The sequence below is a fragment of the Scyliorhinus torazame genome, chromosome 13 (assembly GCF_047496885.1).
Source record: "Scyliorhinus torazame isolate Kashiwa2021f chromosome 13, sScyTor2.1, whole genome shotgun sequence".
In the NCBI taxonomy this organism is placed as follows: Eukaryota; Metazoa; Chordata; class Chondrichthyes; order Carcharhiniformes; family Scyliorhinidae; genus Scyliorhinus; species Scyliorhinus torazame.
In genome coordinates, this window is record NC_092719.1 from 30,135,938 (window position 1) to 30,161,823 (window position 25,886).

The window sequence follows — 25,886 nt, forward strand, 5'->3', positions numbered from 1 at the left end:
CAAAGTAATGAGCGAATGGAATGTAGTGCATCAGGGAGGACCTCTTGCCAGCGGGAGGCCGGGAGATTTCTGGACCGTAGGGCCAGCTGGACGGCCCTCCATACCATCCCATTCTCCCTTTCTACCTATCCGTTTCCCCGGGGGTTGTAGCTCGCCGTTCTGCTGAAGGCGATACCCCTGCTGAGCAGGAACTGACGCAGCTCATCACTCATGAATGAGGATCCCCTGTCACTGTGGATGTAGGCGGGGAAGCCGAACAGAGTGAAGATAGAATTAAGGGCTTTAATGATGGTGGCAGACGTCATGTCGGGGCATGGGGTGGCGAAGGGAAAACGGGAGTATTCATCGATCACACTGAGGAAATACGTGTGTCGGTCGGAGGAGGGGAGGGGGCCTTTGAAATTCACGCTGAGGCGTTCAAAGGGGCGGGAGGCCTTCACCAGGTGCGCGCGTTCCGGCCGGTAGAAGTGCGGTTTGCACTCCACACAGACCTGGCAGTCCTTGGTGATCGTCCTTACTTCCTCAACGTAGTAGGGCAAATTTTGTGCCTTAATGAAGTGGTACAACCGAGTGACCTCTGGGTGACAAAGGCTGTCGTGCAGGGTCCGGAGTCGGTCTACCTGTGCGCTGGCACATGTACCTCGGGATAGGATGTCTGGGGGCTCGTTGAGTTTGCCAGGGCGATACTTAATCTCGTAGTTATAGGTGGAGAGCTCGATTCTCCACCGCAAGATTTTGTCATTTTTGATCTTGCCCCGCTGTGTGTTGTTGAACATGAAGGCTACCGACCGTTGGTCAGTGAGGAGAGTGAATCTCCTGCCGGCCAGGTAATGCCTCCAATGTCGCACAGCCTCAACGATAGCCTGGGCCTCCTTTTCGATGGATGCGTGCCGAATTTCGGAGGCATGGCGGGTGCGGGAAAAGAATGCCACGGGCCTGCCTGCCTGCTTGAGGGTGGTGGCAAGGGCGACGTCCGATGCGTCACTTTCTACTTGGAATGGAAGTGTTTCGTCTACAGCGTGCATTCCAGCTTTGGCAATATCAGCTCTGATCCGGGCGAAGGCCTGTTGGGCCTCTGCCGTCAGGGTGAAGTGAGTGGACTGTATGAGTGGGCGGGCCTTGTCCGCATAGTTTGGGACCCACTGAGCGAAATACGAGAAGAACCCCAGGCAGCGTTTGAGGGCCTTGGGGCAGTGGGGGAGGGGGAGCTCCATGAGGGGGCGCATGCGGTCGGGATCGGGCCCCACAACTCCGTTCTGGACCACGTAGCCGAGGATGGCTAAGCGGTTTGTACGGAACACACACTTCTCCTTCTTGTACGTGAGGTTGAGGAGAGTGGCGGTGCGGAGAAATTTCACGAGGTTGGCGTCGTGGTCCTGCTGATCATGGCCGCAGATGGTCACATTGTCTAGGTACGGAAACGTGGCCCGCAAGCCGTACCGGTCGACCATTCAGTCCATCTCCCTTTGGAAGACTGAAACCCCATTGGTGACGCCGAAGGAGACCCTAAGGAAGTGATATAGCCGGCCGTCTGCCTCGAAGGCGGTGTATTGCCGGTCCGATTTAAGGATGGGGAGCTGGTGGTAAGCGGATTTCAGGTCCACCGTTGAGAAGACCCGGTACTGTGCAATCTGGTTAACCATGTCAGATATGCGTGGGAGGGGGTACGCGTCGAGCTGCGTGTACCTGTTGATGGTTTGGCTGTAGTCCACGACCATTCGATTTTTCTCCTCAGACTTAACCACTACCACTTGAGCTCTCCAGGGGATGTTGCTGGCCTCAATGACTCCCTCCTGAAGAAAACCGCTGGACCTCGGACCTGATGAAGGCCTTATCCTGTGTGCTGTACCGTCTGCTCCTGGTGGCGATGGGTTTGCAATCTGGAGTTAGATTGGCAAAGCGGGAAGGAGGATCGACCTTTAGGGTCGCGAGGCCGCACACAGTGAGGGGTGGTAAGGGTCCGCTGAATTTAAGGGTCAGGCTGGAGGTTACACTGAAAATCCAGGCCAAGGATAAGTGCAGCGCAGAGGTTAGGGAGGACGTAGAGGCGAAAACCGTGGAACTCTACGCCTTGGACTGTGAGCGTGACCGTGCAGTACCCCCGGATCGCTACGCGATAGGATCCGGAGGCCAGGGAGATACTTTGATTGGTAGGGTGTACCTTAAGGGAGCAACGCCTTACCGTATCTGGATGTTCAAAGCTCTCGGTGCTCCCGGAGTCCAGTAGGCAGGGGGTCACGTGGCCGTTGCCTTTCACGCTGGTGGATGCGTTGGTCAGAGTGTGTGGTCTGGACTGGTCGATTACCATGGATGCGAGTCGTGGTAGTGAGGCGGCCGCTGCGTCGGGTCCTGAAACGCCGTTGGTCTCCGTGTGCTGCGGGGTGATTAAGATGGCGGCGCCCGGAGGTCCTGGGGGGTCACAAAATGGCGGCGCCCATGGAACGCCGTTGTGGGGGTGGAGCAAGATGGCGGGGCCCATGAAACGCACATGTTGTGCGGGATGAAGATGGCGGCGCCCATTGCTCGCACATGGCCTGGGGAGGAGGGGAGAATAGCGGCGCCCATTGTCCGTGACCGGAGGGTGTGGGGGCGACTGCTGCCACTGAGCGGGCCTGGCACACCGCTGCGTAGTGGCCCTTCTTCCTGCAGGCCTTACAAAGGGCAGCGCGGGCCGGGCAGCAATGGCGGGGGTGTCTTTGTTGGCCGCAAAAATAGCATCGGGGCCCCCCGGAGATCACCGGCTGGCGCGTAGCGCAGGCGTACTGGGTGGGTAGCGCCCCTGCTGGGGTGGCTGCCTGTGGGGCCCATGAAGCGTAGGAGGAGTGGGCCGTGCGGTTGGGGGCGTAGGACTGTACATTGCGCAGGGCGACCGTCATAGAAAACGCTAGTGTTTTAGTCTCTGCGAGGTCGCGCGTGGCCCCTTCTAGGAGCCACTGCCTGATAACATCGGACCCAATCCCAGTTACAAAAGCGTCCCTCATAAGGAGATCTGAGTGCTCCTTAGCTGTAACGTCCTGGCAGTCACAGTCCCGAACATGTGGGATCAGGGCTCTCCAGAAGTCCTCGATTGACTCACCAGGTAGCTGAGTACGCATTGCGAGCGCGTGTCTGGCGAAGAGCGTGTTCGTCTTCTGCTCATAACTCTCTTTGAGTCGAGTCACAGTGTCAGCGTAATTGGATGCATCCTGGATCAGCGGGAAGATTTTAGAGTTGAGTCTGGAGTACAAGATTTGAATCTTCTGAGCCTCTGGAACAGGGGTTGGCGCCGCGACGATATACGCTTCAAAACAAGCTAGCCAGTGCTGAAAGTCCTTTCTGGCGTCGCTTGCGTGTGGGTCCAGCTGCAGTCAATCTGGTTTAATCCGGAGGTCCATCTTCTGAATCCGATACTAATAAATTGAGGCACGATCAATTTGGCTGGAGACAAAGTCGAATTCAAACTGAGGCTTTATTAGTATCTGAAGTGTGGCCTCCCACAGCAGCTGATGAAATGGCTGCTAGCTGAAGGCCACGCATATTTATAACCCGGCTCCTGGGCGGAGCTAGCATACAGGGGCCCAGGTGAACCTGTAGGGCAGGTTTTACCGTACAACCCTGATTATAGGAACACAGTGGTTCACCACAATCTCATAGAAACCTATAAAATTCTAACAATTCTAGACAGGGTAGATGCAGGAAGGATGTTCCTGATGGTGGATGTGTCCAGAACCAGGGGTCACAGTCTGAGGATACGAGGTGGAGCATTTAGGAGAAAGATGAGGAGAAATTTCTTCACCCAGAGAGTGGTGAGCCTGTGGAACATTGTATGTTTTCAAGAAGCAGTTAGATAATGCTCTTAGGGGGGAGGGGATCAAAGGATATGGGGGAAGGTGGGATTAGGCTATTGAGTTGCATGATCATAGTGAAGGGCTGAATGGCCTCCGTCTGCTCCTATTTTCTATGTTTCAATATGTGTGTGTGGGGGGGGGGGGGGGGGGGAGTAGGGATCATCAAATTGTGGGTAGAGGGTCCGATGGCAAGGGTCTGTGTAGACTGAGAGGTGAGGGGGTGGAGAGGATCAGTGTGAGGGAGGAGTGGAGGAGGTCAGTGTGGGAGAGGAGGCAGGGAGGGTGTGAGATAATGGATCAGTGTGAGGGGAAATGGGGGAGCCCAATTTACCCATTTATGCCTGAAAACTGCCACATGGGGTCCTATAACTGCTCTACGACCCCAGTGTACATATGTTATCTGCCTCCTAGCTGCGTCAAGCAGCAAGCTGGTCATCCATTTACAAGTCCCCTGCCCCCCCCCCCCCCCACAACCCAACCCACAAAACATGCATCAGGCTGGCCATGGGTGTCCAACAGGAGCCTGAGGCCCTCTCCAGATTTACAAAGAAGAAACTAGTGAGCGTCAGTGGTAAAATAATCAGCATTTCAACTGAGATTGAGTGTGTAAATATGGAGTCGGTGATATCATTGATTAAGTAAACAAAGAGGTTACCAAAGGTATTTCAGTTCTGTCACTGCAATTGATGGTTTATGCATTTACAGTAGCGAGAAGTGTCCAACATTAATAAAAAATTGGAGAGAACGATTTCAACTTAAATTCCTCAGATAGTTGCCTAGGCAACTGTATTATGGTGAATCATCTGGTGCAGGGGAGCTGGTTAGTCGATAATATCAATTTGTTTTTCCTAATACAACACGTACAGGCAGAAGTGGATTATTTAATCTGCTTGTTGCCGGAGTCTGTGAATGTTCCTGGGTGCCTTGTGTTTCACTTTCATCTCCATGAAGTGACTGCCAGGTACTGCAACAGAATGGGGTAGGTGGTCTCAATGTTCTGGTACTTGTTGCTATGGCACACAATCTCCACCTCGTACTGACTAAACCGCAGCTTCTGGTGTCGGCCAGAGGAGCTGAGGAAGGTGATGGTGTAAAGGGCAAACTCAAACTCCGGGCTCACCCCCATGAAACAGCTGCCTCTGGGCTTGACCCCCTTCTTCCAGCTAAACTGCAAGGTGAGCAGATGCTTATTTTCATCCGGCTGTCAGGAGAGGAAACAGGAAGAGAGTATTATTAAACATGATTATTAAATCATCCAGAACCCTCGGTTAAATCCACAAAGCCCTCAGTTAAATCTCAGAACTCAATTAAACACTCAGCCCCTTGTTAAAAAACAAACCTCTCAAGTAAACGTCTTAACCCTTAATTGAAAATCCAATATATTTCAGTTAAATCCGAACTGCCCCAACGGAAAGCTAAACACCTCAATTAAGTGCAAAAGAACCCCAAACACCTCAATCAAACCTCAAACACTTCAAACCCCAAACCCTTCAATCAAACCCAAAACACCTCAAACCCCAAACTCCTCAAACCCCAAACCCTTCAATCAAACCCCAAACACCTCAAACCCCAAACACCTCAAACCCCAAACACCTCAAACCACAAACCCGTAAATCAAACCCCAAATACCTGAAACCCCAAACACCTCAATCAAACCCCAAACACCTCAATCCCCAAACATCTCAAACCCCAAACACCTCAATCAAACCGCAAACACCTCAATCAAACTCCAAACGTCTCAAACTCCAAACCCTTCAATCAAACCCAAAACACCTCAAACCCCAAACACCTCAAACCACAAACCCCTAAATCAAACCCGAAACACCTCAATCAAACTCCAAACGTCTCAAACTCCAAACCCTTCAATCAAACCCAAAACACCTCAAACCCCAAACACCTCAATCAAACCCCAAACACCTCAATCCCCAAACACCTCAAACCCCAAACACCTCAAACCCCAAACACCTCAACCCCCAACACCTCAGTCAAACCCCAAACACCTCAATCCCCAAACATCTCAAACCCCAAACACCTCAATCAAACCCCAAACAACTCAAACCCCAAACCCCTCAATCAAACCCCAAACACCTCAATCCCCAAACATCTCAAACCCCAAACACCTCAATCAAACCCCAAACAACTCAAACCCGAAACACCTCAATCAAACCCCAAACACCTCAAACCCCAAACCCTTCAATCAAACCCAAAAGACCTCAAACCCCAAACACCTCAAACCCCAAACACCTCAATCAAACCCCAAACACCTCAAACCCCAAATTCTTCAAAACACAAAACACCTCAAACCCCAAACCCCTCAATCAAACCCCAAACCCCTCAATCAAACCCTAAACCCCTCAATCAAACCCCAAACCCCTCAATCAAACCCTAAACCCTTCAATTCAACCCCAAACATCTCAAACCCCAAATACTTCAAAACACCAAACACCTCAAACCCCAAACCCCTCAATCAAACCCTAAACCCCTCAATCAAACCCCAAACCCCTAAATCAAACCCTAAACCCCTCAATTAAACCCCAAACATCTCAAACCCCAAACCCCTCAATCAAACCCCAAACCTCCCAATCAAACCCCAAACCCCTCAATCAAACCCCAAACCCCTCAATCAAACCCTAAACCCCTCAATTAAACCCCAAACATCTCAAACCCCAAACACCTCAATCAAACCCCAAACACCTCAATCAAACCCCAAACACCTCAATCAAACCCCAAACCCCTCAAACCACTAACCCTTCAATCAAACCCCAAACACCTCAAACCCCAAACACCTCAATCAAACCCCAAACACCTCAATCAAACCCCAAACATCTCAAACCCCAAACACCTCAATCAAACCCCAAACACCTCAAACCTCAAACACCTCAATCAAACCCCAAAGACCTCAAACCCCAAACACCTCAAACCCCAAACCCCTCAATCAAACGCCAAACCCCTCAATCAAACCCCAAACACCTCAAACCCCAAACACCTCAATCAAACCTCAAACACCTCAATTAAACCCCAAACGTCTCAAACCCCAAACACCTCAATCAAACCCCAAACCCCTCAATCAAACCGCGAACACCTCAATCAAACCCCAAACACCTCAAACCCCAAACACCGCAAACCCCAAACCCCTCAATCAAACCCCAAACCCCTCAATCAAACCCCAAACCCCTCAAACCACAAACCCCACAATCAAACACAAAACCCCTCAATTATACCCCAAACATCTCAAACCCCAAACCCCTCAATCAAACCCCAAACTCCTCAATCAAACCCCAAACCCCTCAATCAAACCCCAAACCCCTCAATTAAACCCCAAACACCTCAAACCCCAAACACCTCAATCAAACCCCAAACACCTCAATCAAACCCCAAAACCTCAATCAAACCCCAAACCCCTCAAACCCCAAACCCCTCAATCAAACCCCAAACCCCTCAATCAAACCCCAAACATCTCAAACCCCAAACCCCTTAATCAATCCCCAACCCCTCAATCAAACCCCAAACGCCTCAAACACCAAACACATCAAAGCCCAAACCCCTCAAACCCCAAACATCTCAAACCCCAAATACCTCAATGAAACCACAAACCCCTCAAACCCCAAACCCCTCAATCAAACTCCAAACACCTCAAACCCCAAACGCCTCAATCAAGCCCGAAACACCTCAAACCCCAAACACCTCAAACCCCAAACCCCTCAAACCACGAACACCTCAAACCCCAAACCCCTCAATGCCCAAACATCTCAAACCCCAATCACCTCAAACCCCAATCACCTCAAACCCCAAACCCCTCAAACCCCAAACCCCTCAATCAAACCCCAAACACCTCAATCCCCAAACATCTCAAACCCCAAACATCTCAGATCCCAAACCCCAAACCCCTCAAACCCCAATCACCTCAAACCCCAATCAACTCAAATCCCAAACTCCAAACACCTCAAACCACAAACCCCTCAATCAAACCCCAAACACCTCAAACCACAAACACCTCAATCAAACCCCAAACACTTCAAACCCCAAACACCTCAATCAAACCCCAAACACCTCAATCAAACCCCAAACACCTCAATCAAGCCCCAAACACCTCAAACCCCAAACACCTCAAACCCCAAACCCTTCAATCAAATCCCAAACACCTCAAACCCCAAACTCCTCAAACCCCAAACACCTCAATCAAACCCCAAACACCTCAATCAAACCCCAAACATCTCAAACCCCAAACCCTTCAAACCCCAAACCCTTCAATCAAACCCCAAAAACCTCATTCAAACCCCAAACCCCTCAAACCCCAAACCCCTCAATCAAACCCCAAGCCCCTCAATCAAATCCCAAACACCTCAAACCCCAAACCCCTTAATCAATCCCCAACCCCTCAATCAAACCCCAAACGCCTCAAACATCAAACACATCAAACCCCAAACCCCTCAAACCCCAAACATCTCAAACCCCAAACACCTCAATGAAACCACAAACCTCTCAAACCCCAAACCCCTCAATCAAACTCCAAACACCTCAAACCCCAAACAGCTCAATCAAGCCCGAAACACCTCAAACCCCAAACACCTCAAACCCCAAACCCCTCAAACCACGAACACCTCAAACCCCAAACCCCTCAATGCCCAAACATCTCAAACCCCAATCACCTCAAACACCAATCACCTCAATCCCCAAACCCCTCAAACCCCAAACCCCTCAATCAAACACCAAACACCTCAATCCCCAAACATCTCAAACCCCAAACATCTCAAATTCCAAACCCCAAACCCCTCAAACCCCAATCACCTCAAACCCCAATCACCTCAAACCCCAAACTCCAAACCCCTCAAACCCCAAACCCTTCAATCAAACCCCAAACACCACAAACCACAAACCCCTCAATCAAACCCCAAACACCTCAAACCACAAACACCTCAATCAAACCCCAAACACTTCAAACCCCAAACACCTCAATCAAACCCCAAACACCTCAATCAAACCCCAAACACCTCAATCAAACCCAAAACACCTCAAACCCCAAAAACCTGAAACCCCAAACACCTCAATCAAACCTCAAACACCTCAATCAAACCCCAAACATCTCAAACCCCAAATCCCTCAGTCAAACCCCAAACCCCTCAATCAAACCCCAAACACCTCAAACCCCAAACACCTCAATCAAACACCAAACACCTCAATCAAACCCCAAACATCTCAAACCCCAAACACCTCAATCAAACCCCAAACACCTCAAACCCCAAACACCACAAACCCCAAACCCCTCAATCAAACCCCAAACCCTTCAATCAAACCCCAACCACCTCAATCAAACCCCAAACCCCTCAATCAAACCCCAAACACCTCAATCAAACCACAAACCCCAAACACCTCAATCAAAGCCCAAACCCCTCAAAACCCAGACCCCTCAATCAAACCCCAAACACCTCAATTAAACCCCAAATATCTCAAACCCCAAACCCCTCAATCAAACCCCAAACCCCTCAATCAAACCCCAAACCCCTCAAACCCCAAACACCTCAAACTCCAAACCCCTAAATCAAACCCCAAACCTCTCAATTAAACCCCAAACATCTCAAACCTCAAACCCCTAAATCAAACCCCAAACCCCTCAAACCCCAAACACTTCAATCAAACCCCAAACACCTCAATCAAACCCCAAACACCTCAAACCCCAAACCCCTCAATCAAACCCCAAACCCCTCAATCAAACCACAAACACCTCAAACCCCAAACCCCTTAATCAATCCCCAACCCCTCAATCAAACCCCAAACACCTCAATCAAACCCCAAACACCTCAAACCACAAACACCTCAAACTCCAAACCCCTAAATCAAACCCCAAACCCCTCAATTAAACCCCAAACATCTCAAACCCAAAACCCCTAAATCAAACCCCCAAACCCTGAAACCCCAAACACTTCAATCAAACCCCAAACACCTCAATCAAACCACAAACATCTCAAACCCCAAACCCCTTAATCAATCCCCAACCCCTCAATCAACCCCCAAACACCTCAAACCCCAAACACCTCAAACCCCAAACATCTCAAACCCCAAACACCTCAATGAAACCACAAACCCCTCAAACCCCAAACCCCTCAATCAAACCCCAAACACCTCACACCCCAAACACCTCAAACCCCAAACATCTCAAACCCCAAACACCTCAATGAAACCACAAACCCCTCAAACCCCAAACCCCTCAATCAAACTCCAAACACCTCAAACCCCAAACACCTCAAACCCCAAACACCTCAAACCCCAAACCCCTCAAACCCCAAACCCCTCAATCAAACCCCAAACCTCTCAAACCCCAAACAGCTCAAACCCCAAACACATCAATCAAACCCCAAACCCCTCGAACCCCAAACAGCTCAAACCCCAAACACCTCAATCAAACCCGAAACCCCTTGAACCCCAAACAGCTCAAACCCCAAACACCTCAATCAAACCCCAAATTCCTCAATCAAACTCCAAACACCTCAATCAAATCCCAAACACCTCAAACCCCAAACACATCAAACCCCAAACCCTTCAATCAAACCCCAAGCACCTCAGTCAAACCCCAAACCCCTCAAACCCCAAACAGCTCAAACCCCAAACACATCAATCAAACCCCAAACCCCTCGAACCCCAAACAGCTCAAACCCTAAACACCTCAATCAAACCCCAAATTCCTCAATCAAACTCCAAACACCTCAATCAAATCCCAAACACCTCAAACCCCAAACACATCAAACCCCAAACCCTTCAATCAAACCCCAAACACCTCAATCAAACCCCAAACCCCTCGAACCCCAAACAGCTCAAACCCCAAACACCTCAATCAAACCCCAAATTCCTCAATCAAACTCCAAACACCTCAATCAAATCCCAAACACCTCAAACCCCAAACACATCAAACCCCAAACCCCTCAATCAAACCCCAAGCACCTCAGTCAAACCCCAAACACCTCAATCAAACTGCAAACACCTCAATCAAACCACAAACAACTCAATCAAACCCAAACGCCTCAAACCCCAATTACCTCAATCAAACCCCAAACACCTCAAACCCCAAACACCTCAATCAAACCCCAAACACCTCAAACCCCAAACACCTCAATCAAACCCCAAACCCTTCAATCAAACGCAAAAAACCTCAAACCCCAAACACCTCAAACACCAAACACCACAAACCCTAAACACCTCAATCAAACCCCAAACAACTCAATCAAACCCCAAACACCTCAAACCCCAATTACCTCAATCAAACCCCAAACACCTCAAACCCCAAAGACCTCAATCAAACCCCAAAGACCTCAAACCCCAAACACTTCAATCAAACCCCAAACCCTTCAATCAAACCCAAAACACCTCAAAACCCAAACACCTCAAACCCCAAACACCTCAAACCCCAAACACCTCAATCAATCCCCAAACACCTCAATCAAACCCCAAACACCTCAAACCCCAAACAACTCAATCAAACCGCAAACACCTCTATCAAACCCCAAACAACTCAATCAAACCCCAAACACCTCAAACCACAAACACCTCAAACCCCAAACACCTCAAACCCCAAACACCTCAAACCCCAAACACCTCAATCAAACCCCAAACAACTCAATCGAACCCCAAATACCTCAAACCCCATTTACCTCAATCAAACCCCAAACACCTCAAACCACAATTACCTCAATCAAACCCCAAACACCTCAAACCTCAAACACCTCAATCAAACCCAAAACACCTCAAACCCCAAACACCTCAAACCCCAAACACCTCAAACCCCAAACACCTGAATCAATCCCCAAACCCCTCAATCAAACCCCAAACCCCTCAATTAAACCCCAAACACCTCACACCCCAAACCCCTCAATCAATCTCCAAAACCTCCATCAAACCCCAAACACCTCAACCCCAAACACCTCAAACCCCAAACACCTCAAAACACCAAACACCTCAAACCCCAAACCCCTCAATCAAACCCCAAACACCTCAAACTCCAAACACCTCAATCAAACCCCAAACCCCTCAAACCCCAAACAGCTTAAACCCCAAACACCTCAATCAAACCCCAAACCCCTCGAACCCCAAACAGCTCAAACCGCAAACACCTCAATCAAACTCCAAACACCTCAATCAAATCCCAAATACCTCAAACCCCAAACACATCAAACCCCAAACCCCTCAATCAAACCCCAAACACCTCAAACCCCAAAAAACCTCAATCAAACCCCAAACACCTAAATCAAACCCCAAACAACTCAATCAAACCCCAAACACCTCAAACCCCAAACACATCAAACGCCAAACCCCTCAATCAAACCCCAAACACCTCAATCAAACCCCAAAGACCTCAAACCCCAAACACCTCAATCAAACCCCAAACCCTTCAATCAAACCCAAAACACCTCAAAACCCAAACACCTCAAACCCCAAACACCTCAAACCCCAAACACCTCAAACCCCAAACACCTCAATCAATCCCCAAACACCTCAATCAAACCCCAAACACCTCAAACCCCAAACAACTCAATCAAACCGCAAACACCTCTATCAAACCCCAAACAACTCAATCAAACCCCAAACACCTCAAACCACAAACACCTCACACCCCAAACACCTCAAACCCCAAACACCTCAAACCCCAAACACCTCAATCAAACCCCAAACAACTCAATCGAACCCCAAACACCTCAAACCCCAATTACCTCAATCAAACCCCAAACACCTCAAACCCCAATTACCTCAATCAAACCCCAAACACCTCAAACCCCAAACACCTCAAACGCCAAACACCTCAAACCCCAAACACCTGAGTCAATCCCCAAACCCCTCAATCAAACCCCAAACCCCTCAATCAATCCCCAAAACCTCCATCAAACCCCAAACACCTCAACCCCAAACACCTCAAACCCCAAACACCTCATAACACCAAACACCTCAAACCCCAAACCCCTCAATCAAACCCCAAACACCTCAAACTCCAAACACCTCAATCAAACCACAAACCCATCAAACCCCAAGCAGCTCAAACCCCAAACACCTCAATCAAACCCCAAAACCCTCGAACCCCAAACAGCTCAAACCCCAAACACCTCAATCAAACCCCAAACTCCTCAATCAAACCGCAAACACCTCAATCAAACTCCAAACACCTCAATCAAATCCCAAACACCTCAAACCCCAAACACATCAAACCCCAAATCCCTCAATCAAACCCCAAACACCTCAAACCCCAAACACCTCAATCAAACCCCAAACACCTAAATCAAACCCCAAACAACTCAATCAAACCCCAAACACCTCAAACCCCAAACACATCAAAAGCCAAACCCCTCAATCAAACCCCAAACACCTCAATCAAACCCCAAAGACCTCAAACCCCAAACACCTCAATCAAACCCCAAACCCTTCAATCAAACCCAAAACACCTCAAAACCCCAAACCCCTCAATCAAACCCCAAACACCTCAATCAAACCCCAAAGACCTCAAACCCCAAACACCTCAATCAAACCCCAAACCCTTCAATCAAACCCCAAACACCTCAAACCCCAAACACCTCAAACCCCAAACACCTCAAACCCCAAACACCTCAATCAATCCCCAAACACCTCAATCAAACCCCAAACACCTCAAACCCCAAACAACTCAATCAAACCGCAAACACCTCTATCAAACCCCAAACAACTCAATCAAACCCCAAACACCTCAAACCACAAACACCTCAAACCCCAAACACCTCAAACCCCAAACACCTCAAACCCCAAACACCTCAATCAAACCCCAAACAACTCAATCGAACCCCAAACACCTCAAACCCCAATTACCTCAATCAAACCCCAAACACCTCAAACCCCAATTACCTCAATCAAACCCCAAACACCTCAAACCCCAAACACCTCAATCAAACCCAAAACACCTCAAACCCCAAACACCTCAAACGCCAAACACCTCAAACCCCAAACACCTGAATCAATCCCCAAACCCCTCAATCAAACCCCAAACCCCTCAATTAAACCCCAAACACCTCACACCACAAACCCCTCAATCAATCCCCAAAACCTCCATCAAACCCCAAACACCTCAACCCCAAACACCTCAAACCCCAAACACCTCAAAACACCAAACACCTCAAACCCCAAACCCCTCAATCAAACCCCAAACACCTCAAACTCCAAACACCTCAATCAAACCCCAAACCCCTCAAACCCCAAACAGCTCAAACCCCAAACACCTCAATCAAACCCCAAACCCCTCGAACCCCAAACAGCTCAAACCCCAAACACCTCAATCAAACCCCAAACTCCTCAATCAAACTGCAATCACCTCAATCAAACTCCAAACACCTCAATCAAATCCCAAACACCTCAAACCCCAAACACATCAATCCCAAACCCCTCAATCAAACCCCAAACACCTCAAACCCCAAAAACCTCAATCAAACCCCAAACACCTAAATCAAACCCCAAACAACTCAATCAAACCCCATACACCTCAAACCCCAAACACATCAAACGCCAAACCCCTCAATCAAACCCCAAACACCTCAATCAAACCCCAAACACCTCAATCAAACCGCAAACACCTCAATCAAACCCCAAACAACTCAATCAAATCACAAACACCTCAAACCCCAAACACATCAAACCCCAAACCCCTCAATCAAACCCCAAACACCTCAATCAAACCCCAAACACCTCAATCAAACCGCGAACACCTCAATCAAACCCCAAACAACTCAATCAAACCCCAAACGCCTCAAACCCCAATTACCTCAATCAAACCCCAAACACCTCAAACCCCAAACACCTCAATCAAACCCCAAACACCTCAAACCCCAAACACCTCAATCAAACCCCAAACACCTCAAACCCCAAACACCTCAAATCAAACCCCAAACCCTTCAATCAAACCCAAAACACCTCAAACCCCAAACACCTCATACCCCAAACACCACAATCAAACCCCAAACAACTCAATCAAACCCCAAACACCTCAAACCCCAATTACCTCAATCAAACCCCAAACACCTCAAACCCCAATTACCTCAATCAAACCACAAACACCTCAAACCCCAAACACCTCAATCAAACCCCAAACACCTCAAACCCCAAACACCTCAATCAAATCCCAAACCCTTCAATCAAACCCAAAACACCTCAAACCCCAAACACCTCAAACCCCAAATACCTCAAACCCCAAACACCTCAATCAATCCCCAAACACCTCAATCAAACCCCAAACACCTCAATCAAACCCCAAACACCTCAATCAAACCGCAAACACCTCAATCAAACCCCAAACAACTCAATCAAACCCCAAACACCTCAAACCCCAATTACCTCAATCAAACCCCAAACACCTCAAACCCCAAACACCTCAATCAAACCGCAAACACCTCAATCAAACCCCAAACACCTCAATCAAACCCCAAACACCTCAAACCCCAAACACCTCAATCAAACCCCAAACACCTCAAACCCCAAACACCTCAATCAAACCCCAAACACCTCAAACCCCAAACACCTCAATCAAACCCAAAACACCTCAAACCACAAACACCTCAATCAAACCCCAAACCCTTCAATCAAACCCAAAACACCTCAAACCCCAAACACCTCAAACCCCAAATACCTCAAACCCCAAACACCTCAATCAATCCCCAAACACCTCAATCAAACCCCAAACACCTCAATCAAACCCCAAACACCTCAATCAAACCGCAAACACCTCAATCAAACCCCAAACAACTCAATCAAACCCCAAACACCTCAAACCCCAATTACCTCAATCAAACCCCAAACACCTCAAACCCCAAACACCTCAATCAAACCGCAAACACCTCAATCAAACCCCAAACACCTCAATCAAACCCCAAACACCTCAAACCCCAAACACCTCAATCAAACCCCAAACACCTCAAACCCCAAACACCTCAATCAAACCCCAAACACCTCAAACCCCAAACACCTCAATCAAACCCAAAACACCTCAAACCACAAACACCTCAAACCCCAAACACCTCAAACCCCAAACACCTCAAACCCCAAACACCTCAATCAAACCCCAAACAACTCAATCGTACCCCAAACACCTCAAACCCCAATTACCTCAATCAAACCCCAAACACCTCAAACCCCAAACACCTCAATCAAACCCAAAACACCTCAAACCCCAAACACCTCAAACCCCAAACACCTCAAACCCCAAACACCTCAAACCCCAAACACCTGAATCAATCCCCAAACCACTCAATCAAACCCCAAACCCCTCAATTAAACCCCAAACACCTCAAACCCCAAACACCTCAATCAAACCCCAAACAACTCAATCGAACCCCAAACACCTCAAACCCCAATTACCTCAATCAAACCCCAAACACCTCAAACCCCAAACACCTCAATCAAACCCAAAACACCTCAAACCCCAAACACCTCAAACACCAAACACCTCAAACCCCAAACACCTCAAACCCCAAACACCTGAATCACACCCCAAACACCTCAATCAAACCACAAACACCTCAAACCCCAAACATCTCAAACCCCAAACACCTCAATGAAACCACAAACCCCTCAAACCCCAATTACCTCAATCAAAACCCAAACACCTCAAACCCCAAACACCTCAATCAAACCCCAACACCTCAATCAAACCCCAAACCCCTCAAACCCCAAACACCTCAAACCCCAAATACCTCAAACCCCAAACACCTCAAACCCCAAACCCGTTAATCAAACCCCAAACCCCACAATCAAACCCCAAACCCCTCAATCAAACCCCAAACCCCTCAATCAAACCCCAAACCCCTCAATTAAACCCCAAACATCTCCAACCCCAAACCCCTCAATCAAACCCCAAACCCCTTAATCAAACCCAAAACAGCTCAAAACACATACCCCTCAATCAAACCCCAAACCCCTCAATTAAACCCCAAACACCTCAAACCCCAAACACCTCAATCAAACCTCAAACACCTCAATCAAACCCCAAAACCTCAATCAAACCCCAAACACCTCAACCCCAAACACCTCAAACCCCAAACACCTCAAAACACCAAACACCTCAAACCCCACACCCCTCAATCAAACCCCAAACACCTCAATCAAACCCTAAACCCCTCAATTAAACCCCAAACATCTCAAACCCCAAACACCCCAAACCCCAAACTCGTCAAACCCCAAACACCTCAAAAACCAAACACCTCAAACCCCAAACACCTCAATCAAACCCCAAACCCCTCAAACCCCAAACAGCTCAAACCCCAAACACCTCAATCAAACCCCAAACCCCTCGAACCCCAAACAGCTCAAACGCCAAACACCTCAATCAAACCCCAAACTCCTCAATCAAACTGCAAACACCTCAATCAAACTCCAAACACCTCAATCAAATCCCAAACACCTCAAACCCCAAACACATCAATCCCAAACCCCTCAATCAAACCCCAAACACCTCAAACCCCAAAAACCTCAATCAAACCCCAAACACCTAAATCAAACCCCAAACAACTCAATCAAACCCCAAACACCTCAAACCCCAAACACATCAAACGCCAAACCCCTCAATCAAACCCCAAACACCTCAATCAAACCCCAAACACCTCAATCAAACCGCAAACACCTCAATCAAACCCCAAACAACTCAATCAAATCACAAACACCTCAAACCCCAAACACATCAAACCCCAAACCCCTCAATCAAACCCCAAACACCTCAATCAAACCCCAAACACCTCAATCAAACCGCGAACACCTCAATCAAACCCCAAACAACTCAATCAAACCCCAAACGCCTCAAACCCCAATTACCTCAATCAAACCCCAAACACCTCAAACCCCAAACACCTCAATCAAACCCCAAACACCTCAAACCCCAAACACCTCAATCAAACCCCAAACACCTCAAACCCCAAACACCTCAAATCAAACCCCAAACCCTTCAATCAAACCCAAAACACCTCAAACCCCAAACACCTCATACCCCAAACACCACAATCAAACCCCAAACAACTCAATCAAACCCCAAACACCTCAAACCCCAATTACCTCAATCAAACCCCAAACACCTCAAACCCCAATTACCTCAATCAAACCACAAACACCTCAAACCCCAAACACCTCAATCAAACCCCAAACACCTCAAACCCCAAACACCTCAATCAAACCCCAAACCCTTCAATCAAACCCAAAACACCTCAAACCCCAAACACCTCAAACCCCAAATACCTCAAACCCCAAACACCTCAATCAATCCCCAAACACCTCAATCAAACCCCAAACACCTCAATCAAACCCCAAACACCTCAATCAAACCGCAAACACCTCAATCAAACCCCAAACAACTCAATCAAACCCCAAACACCTCAAACCCCAATTACCTCAATCAAACCCCAAACACCTCAAACCCCAAACACCTCAATCAAACCGCAAACACCTCAATCAAACCCCAAACACCTCAATCAAACCCCAAACACCTCAAACCCCAAACACCTCAATCAAACCCCAAACACCTCAAACCCCAAACACCTCAATCAAACCCCAAACACCTCAAACCCCAAACACCTCAATCAAACCCAAAACACCTCAAACCACAAACACCTCAATCAAACCCCAAACCCTTCAATCAAACCCAAAACACCTCAAACCCCAAACACCTCAAACCCCAAATACCTCAAACCCCAAACACCTCAATCAATCCCCAAACACCTCAATCAAACCCCAAACACCTCAATCAAACCCCAAACACCTCAATCAAACCGCAAACACCTCAATCAAACCCCAAACAACTCAATCAAACCCCAAACACCTCAAACCCCAATTACCTCAATCAAACCCCAAACACCTCAAACCCCAAACACCTCAATCAAACCGCAAACACCTCAATCAAACCCCAAACACCTCAATCAAACCCCAAACACCTCAAACCCCAAACACCTCAATCAAACCCCAAACACCTCAAACCCCAAACACCTCAATCAAACCCCAAACACCTCAAACCCCAAACACCTCAATCAAACCCAAAACACCTCAAACCACAAACACCTCAAACCCCAAACACCTCAAACCCCAAACACCTCAAACCCCAAACACCTCAATCAAACCCCAAACAACTCAATCGTACCCCAAACACCTCAAACCCCAATTACCTCAATCAAACCCCAAACACCTCAAACCCCAAACACCTCAATCAAACCCAAAACACCTCAAACCCCAAACACCTCAAACCCCAAACACCTCAAACCCCAAACACCTCAAACCCCAAACACCTGAATCAATCCCCAAACCACTCAATCAAACCCCAAACCCCTCAATTAAACCCCAAACACCTCAAACCCCAAACACCTCAATCAAACCCCAAACAACTCAATCGAACCCCAAACACCTCAAACCCCAATTACCTCAATCAAACCCCGAACACCTCAAACCCCAAACACCTCAATCAAACCCCAAACCCTTCAATCAAACCCAAAACACCTCAAACCCCAAACACCTCATGCCCCAAACACCACAATCAAACCCCAAACAACTCAATCAAACCCCAAACACCTCAAACCCCAATTACCTCAATCAAACCCCAAACACCTCAAACCCCAATTACCTCAATCAAACCACAAACACCTCAAACCCCAAACACCTCAATCAAACCCCAAACACCTCAAACCCCAAACACCTCAATCAAACCCCAAACCCTTCAATCAAACCCAAAACACCTCAAACCCCAAACACCTCAAACCCCAAATACCTCAAACCCCAAACACCTCAATCAATCCCCAAACACCTCAATCAAACCCCAAACACCTCAATCAAACCCCAAACACCTCAATCAAACCGCAAACACCTCAATCAAACCCCAAACAACTCAATCAAACCCCAAACACCTCAAACCCCAATTACCTCAATCAAACCCCAAACACCTCAAACCCCAAACACCTCAATCAAACCGCAAACACCTCAATCAAACCCCAAACACCTCAATCAAACCCCAAACACCTCAAACCCCAAACACCTCAATCAAACCCCAAACACCTCAAACCCCAAACACCTCAATCAAACCCCAAACACCTCAAACCCCAAACACCTCAATCAAACCCAAAACACCTCAAACCACAAACACCTCAAACCCCAAACACCTCAAACCCCAAACACCTCAAACCCCAAACACCTCAATCAAACCCCAAACAACTCAATCGTACCCCAAACACCTCAAACCCCAATTACCTCAATCAAACCCCAAACACCTCAAACCCCAAACACCTCAATCAAACCCAAAACACCTCAAACCCCAAACACCTCAAACCCCAAACACCTCAAACCCCAAACACCTGAATCAATCCCCAAACCACTCAATCAAACCCCAAACCCCTCAATTAAACCCCAAACACCTCAAACCCCAAACACCTCAATCAAACCCCAAACAACTCAATCGAACCCCAAACACCTCAAACCCCAATTACCTCAATCAAACCCCAAACACCTCAAACCCCAAACACCTCAATCAAACCCAAAACACCTCAAACCCCAAACACCTCAAACACCAAACACCTCAAACCCCAAACACCTCAAACCCCAAACACCTGAATCACACCCCAAACACCTCAATCAAACCACAAACACCTCAAACCCCAAACATCTCAAACCCCAAACACCTCAATGAAACCACAAACCCCTCAAACCCCAATTACCTCAATCAAAACCCAAACACCTCAAACCCCAAACACCTCAATCAAACCCCAACACCTCAATCAAACCCCAAACCCCTCAAACCCCAAACACCTCAAACCCCAAATACCTCAAACCCCAAACACCTCAAACCCCAAACCCGTTAATCAAACCCCAAACCCCACAATCAAACCCCAAACCCCTCAATCAAACCCCAAACCCCTCAATCAAACCCCAAACCCCTCAATTAAACCCCAAACATCTCCAACCCCAAACGCCTCAATCAAACCCCAAACCCCTTAATCAAACCCAAAACAGCTCAAAACACATACCCCTCAATCAAACCCCAAACCCCTCAATTAAACCCCAAACACCTCAAACCCCAAACACCTCAATCAAACCTCAAACACCTCAATCAAACCCCAAAACCTCAATCAAACCCCAAACACCTCAACCCCAAACACCTCAAACCCCAAACACCTCAAAACACCAAACACCTCAAACCCCACACCCCTCAATCAAACCCCAAACACCTCAATCAAACCCTAAACCCCTCAATTAAACCCCAAACATCTCAAACCCCAAACACCCCAAACCCCAAACTCGTCAAACCCCAAACACCTCAAAAACCAAACACCTCAAACCCCAAACACCTCAATCAAACGCCAAACAACTCAATCAAACCCCAAACACCTCAATCAAACCCCAAACACCTCAATCAAACCCCAAACACCTCAAACCACAAACACCTCCAACCCCAAACACCTCAATCCCCAAACACCTCAATCAAACCCCAATTACCTCAATCAAACTCCAAACACCTCAATCAAATCCCAAACACCTCAAACCCCAATTACCTCAATCAAACCCCAAACACCTCAAACCCCAAACACCTCAATCAAACCCCAAACACCTCAAACCCCAAACACCTTAAACCCCAAACACCTCAATCAAACCCCAAACACCTCAAATCCCAAACCCCTCAATCAAACCCCAAACCCCTCAATCAAACCACAAGACCTCAATGAAACCCCAAACACCTCAAAACACCAAACGCTTCAAACCCCAAACCCCACAATCAAACCCCAAACCCCTCAATCAAACCCCAAACACCTCAAACTCCAAAGACCTCAAACCCCAAACACCCCAAACACCAAACCTTTCAATCAAACCCTAAACCCCTCAATTAAACCCCAAACAGCTCAAACCCCAATTACCTCAATCAAACCCCAAACACCTCAAACCCCAAACACCTCAATCAAACCCCAAACACCTCAAACCCCAAACACCTCAATCAAACCCCAAACACCTCAAACCCCAAACACCTCAATCTAACCCCAAACCCTTCAATCAAACCCAAGACACCTCAAACCCCAAACACCTCATACCCCAAACACCTCAATCAAACCCCAAACAACTCAATCAAACCCCAAACACCTCAAACCCCAATTACCTCAATCAAACCCCAAAAACCTCAAACCCCAAACACCTCAATCAAACCCCAAACACCTCAAACCCCAAACACCTCAATCAAACCCCAAACCCTTCAATCAAACCCCAAACACCTCAAACCCCAAACACCTCAAACCCCAAACACCTCAAACCCCAAACACCTCAATCAATCCCCAAACACCTCAATCAAACCCCAAACACCTCAATCAAACCCCTCAATCAAACCCCAAACAACTCAATCAAACCCCAAACACCTCAAACCCCAATTACCTCAATCAAACCCCAAACACCTCAAACCCCAAACACCTCAATCAAACCGCAAACACCTCAATCAAACCCCAAACACCTCAATCAAACCCCAAACACCTCAAACCCCAAACACCTCAATCAAACCCCAAACACCTCACACCCCAAACACCTCAATCAAACCCCAAACACCTCAAACCCCAAACACCTCAATCAAACCCAAAACACCTCAAACCACAAACACCTCAAACCCCAAACACCTCAAACCCCAAACACCTCAAACCCCAAACACCTCAATCAAACCCCAAACACCTCAATCAAACCCCAAACACCTCAAACCCCAAACACCTCAATCAAACCCCAAACACCTCAAACCTCAAACACCTCAATCAAACCCCAAACACCTCAAACCCCAAACACCTCAATCAAACCCAAAACACCTCAAACCACAAACACCTCAAACCCCAAACACCTCAAACCCCAAACACCTCAAACCCCAAACACCTCAATCAAACCCCAAACAACTCAATCGAACACCAAACACCTCAAACCCCAAACCCCTCAATCAATCCCCAAACACCTCAAACTCCAAACACCTCAATCAAACCCCAAACCCCTCAAACCCCAAACAGCTCAAACCCCAAACACCTCAATCAAACCCCAAACCCCTCGAACCCCAAACAGCTCAAACCCCAAACACCTCAATCAAACCGCAAACACCTCAATCAAACCCCAAACACCTCAATCAAACCCCAAACACCTCAAACACCAAACACCTCAATCAAACCCCTAACACCTCAAACCCCAAACACCTCAATCAAACCCCAAACACCTCAAACCCCAAACACCTCAATCAAAGCCAAAACACCTCAAACCACAAACACCTCAAACCCCAAACACCTCAAACCCCAAACACCTCAAACCCCAAACACCTCAATCAAACCCCAAACAACTCAATCGTACCCCAAACACCTCAAACCCCAATTACCTCAATCAAACCCCAAACACCTCAAACCCCAAACACCTCAATCAAACCCCAAACACCTCAAACCTCAAACACCTCAATCAAACCCCAAACACCTCAAACTCCAAACACCTCAATCAAACCCAAAACACCTCAAACCACAAACACCTCAAACCCCAAACACCTCAAACCCCAAACACCTCAAACCCCAAACACCTCAATCAAACCCCAAACAACTCAATCGAACACCAAACACCTCAAACCCCAAACCCCTCAATCAATCCCCAAACACCTCAAACTCCAAACACCTCAATCAAACCCCAAACCCCTCAAACCCCAAACAGCTCAAACCCCAAACACCTCAATCAAACCCCAAACCCCTCGAACCCCAAACAGCTCAAACCCCAAACACCTCAATCAAACCGCAAACACCTCAATCAAACCCCAAACACCTCAATCAAACCCCAAACACCTCAAACCCCAAACACCTCAATCAAACCCCTAACACCTCAAACCCCAAACACCTCAATCAAACCCCAAACACCTCAAACCCCAAACACCTCAATCAAACCCAAAACACCTCAAACCACAAACACCTCAAACCCCAAACACCTCAAACCCCAAACACCTCAAACCACAAACACCTCAATCAAACCCCAAACAACTCAATCGTACCCCAAACACCTCAAACCCCAATTACCTCAATCAAACCCCAAACACCTCAAACCCCAAACACCTCAATCAAACCCAAAACACCTCAAACCCCAAACAACTCAAACCCCAAACACCTCAATCAAACCCCAAACAACTCAATCGTACCCCAAACACCTCAAACCCCAATTACCTCAATCAAACCCCAAACACCTCAAACCCCAAACACCTCAATCAAACCCCAAACACCTCAAACCTCAAACACCTCAATCAAACCCCAAACACCTCAAACCCCAAACACCTCAATCAAACCCAAAACACCTCAAACCACAAACACCTCAAACCCCAAACACCTCAAACCCCAAACACCTCAATCAAACCCCAAACCCCTCGAACCCCAAACAGCTCAAACCCCAAACACCTCAATCAAACCGCAAACACCTCAATCAAACCCCAAACACCTCAATCAAACCCCAAACACCTCAAACCCCAAACACCTCAATCAAACCCCTAACACCTCAAACCCCAAACACCTCAATCAAACCCCAAACACCTCAAACCCCAAACACCTCAATCAAACCCAAAACACCTCAAACCACAAACACCTCAAACCCCAAACACCTCAAACCCCAAACACCTCAAACCCCAAACACCTGAATCAATCCCCAAACCACTCAATCAAACCCCAAACCCCTCAATTAAACCCCAAACACCTCAAACCCCAAACACCTCAATCAAACCCCAAACAACTCAATCGAACCCCAAACACCTCAAACCCCAATTACCTCAATCAAACCCCAAACACCTCAAACCCCAAACACCTCAATCAAACCCAAAACACCTCAAACCCCAAACACCTCAAACACCAAACACCTCAAACCCCAAACACCTCAAACCCCAAACACCTGAATCACACCCCAAACAACTCAATCAAACCCCAAACACCTCAAACCCCAAACATCTCAAACCCCAAACACCTCAATGAAACCACAAACCCCTCAAACCCCAATTACCTCAATCAAAACCCAAACACCTCAAACCCCAAACACCTCAATCAAACCCCAACACCTCAATCAAACCCCAAACCCCTCAAACCCCAAACACCTCAAACCCCAAATACCTCAAACCCCAAACACCTCAAACCCCAAACCCGTTAATCAAACCCCAAACCCCACAATCAAACCCCAAGCCCCTCAATCAAACCCCAAACCCCTCAATCAAACCCCAAACCCCTCAATTAAACCCCAAACATCTCCAACCCCAAACCCCTCAATCAAACCCCAAACCCCTTAATCAAACCCAAAACAGCTCAAAACACATACCCCTCAATCAAACCCCAAACCCCTCAATTAAACCCCAAACACCTCAAACCCCAAACACCTCAATCAAACCTCAAACACCTCAATCAAACCCCCAAACCTCAATCAAACCCCAAACACCTCAACCCCAAACACCTCAAACCCCAAACACCTCAAAACACCAAACACCTCAAACCCCACACCCCTCAATCAAACCCCAAACACCTCAATCAAACCCTAAACCCCTCAATTAAACCCCAAACATCTCAAACCCCAAACACCCCAAACCCCAAACCCCTCAAACCCCAAACTCGTCAAACCCCAAACACCTCAAAAACCAAACACCTCAAACCCCAAACACCTCAATCAAACGCCAAACAACTCAATCAAACCCCAAACACCTCAATCAAACCCCAAACACCTCAATCAAACCCCAAACACCTCAAACCCCAAACACCTCCAACCCCAAACACCTCAAACCCCAAACACCTCAATCAAACCCCAATTACCTCAATCAAACTCCAAACACCTCAATCAAATCCCAAACACCTCAAATCCCAAACACCTCAATCAAACCCCAAACACCTCAAACCCCAAACACCTCAAACCCCAAACACCTCAATCAAACCCCAAACACCTCAAATCCCAAACCCCTCAATCAAACCCCAAACCCCTCAATCAAACCACAAAACCTCAATGAAACCCCAAACACCTCAAAACACCAAACGCTTCAAACCCCAAACCCCACAATCAAACCCCAAACCCCTCAATCAAACCCCAAACACCTCAAACTCC

At 47.8% G+C, this 25,886-nt stretch overlaps 1 protein-coding gene across 1 annotated transcript in view; it reads right to left on the reverse strand.

Moving 5' to 3' along the window:
• Positions 1–3,985: 3,985 nt before the first annotated feature.
• The window catches only part of endou2 (endonuclease, polyU-specific 2), a 73,882-nt gene continuing 51,981 nt past the window's right edge, over positions 3,986–25,886 (reverse strand). Inside the window, exon 7 of the mRNA XM_072470870.1 lies at positions 3,986–5,028. Coding sequence (XP_072326971.1) covers positions 4,765–5,028 — 264 coding nt within the window. The 3' untranslated portion in view covers positions 3,986–4,764. The remainder of the gene's footprint in view (positions 5,029–25,886) is intronic.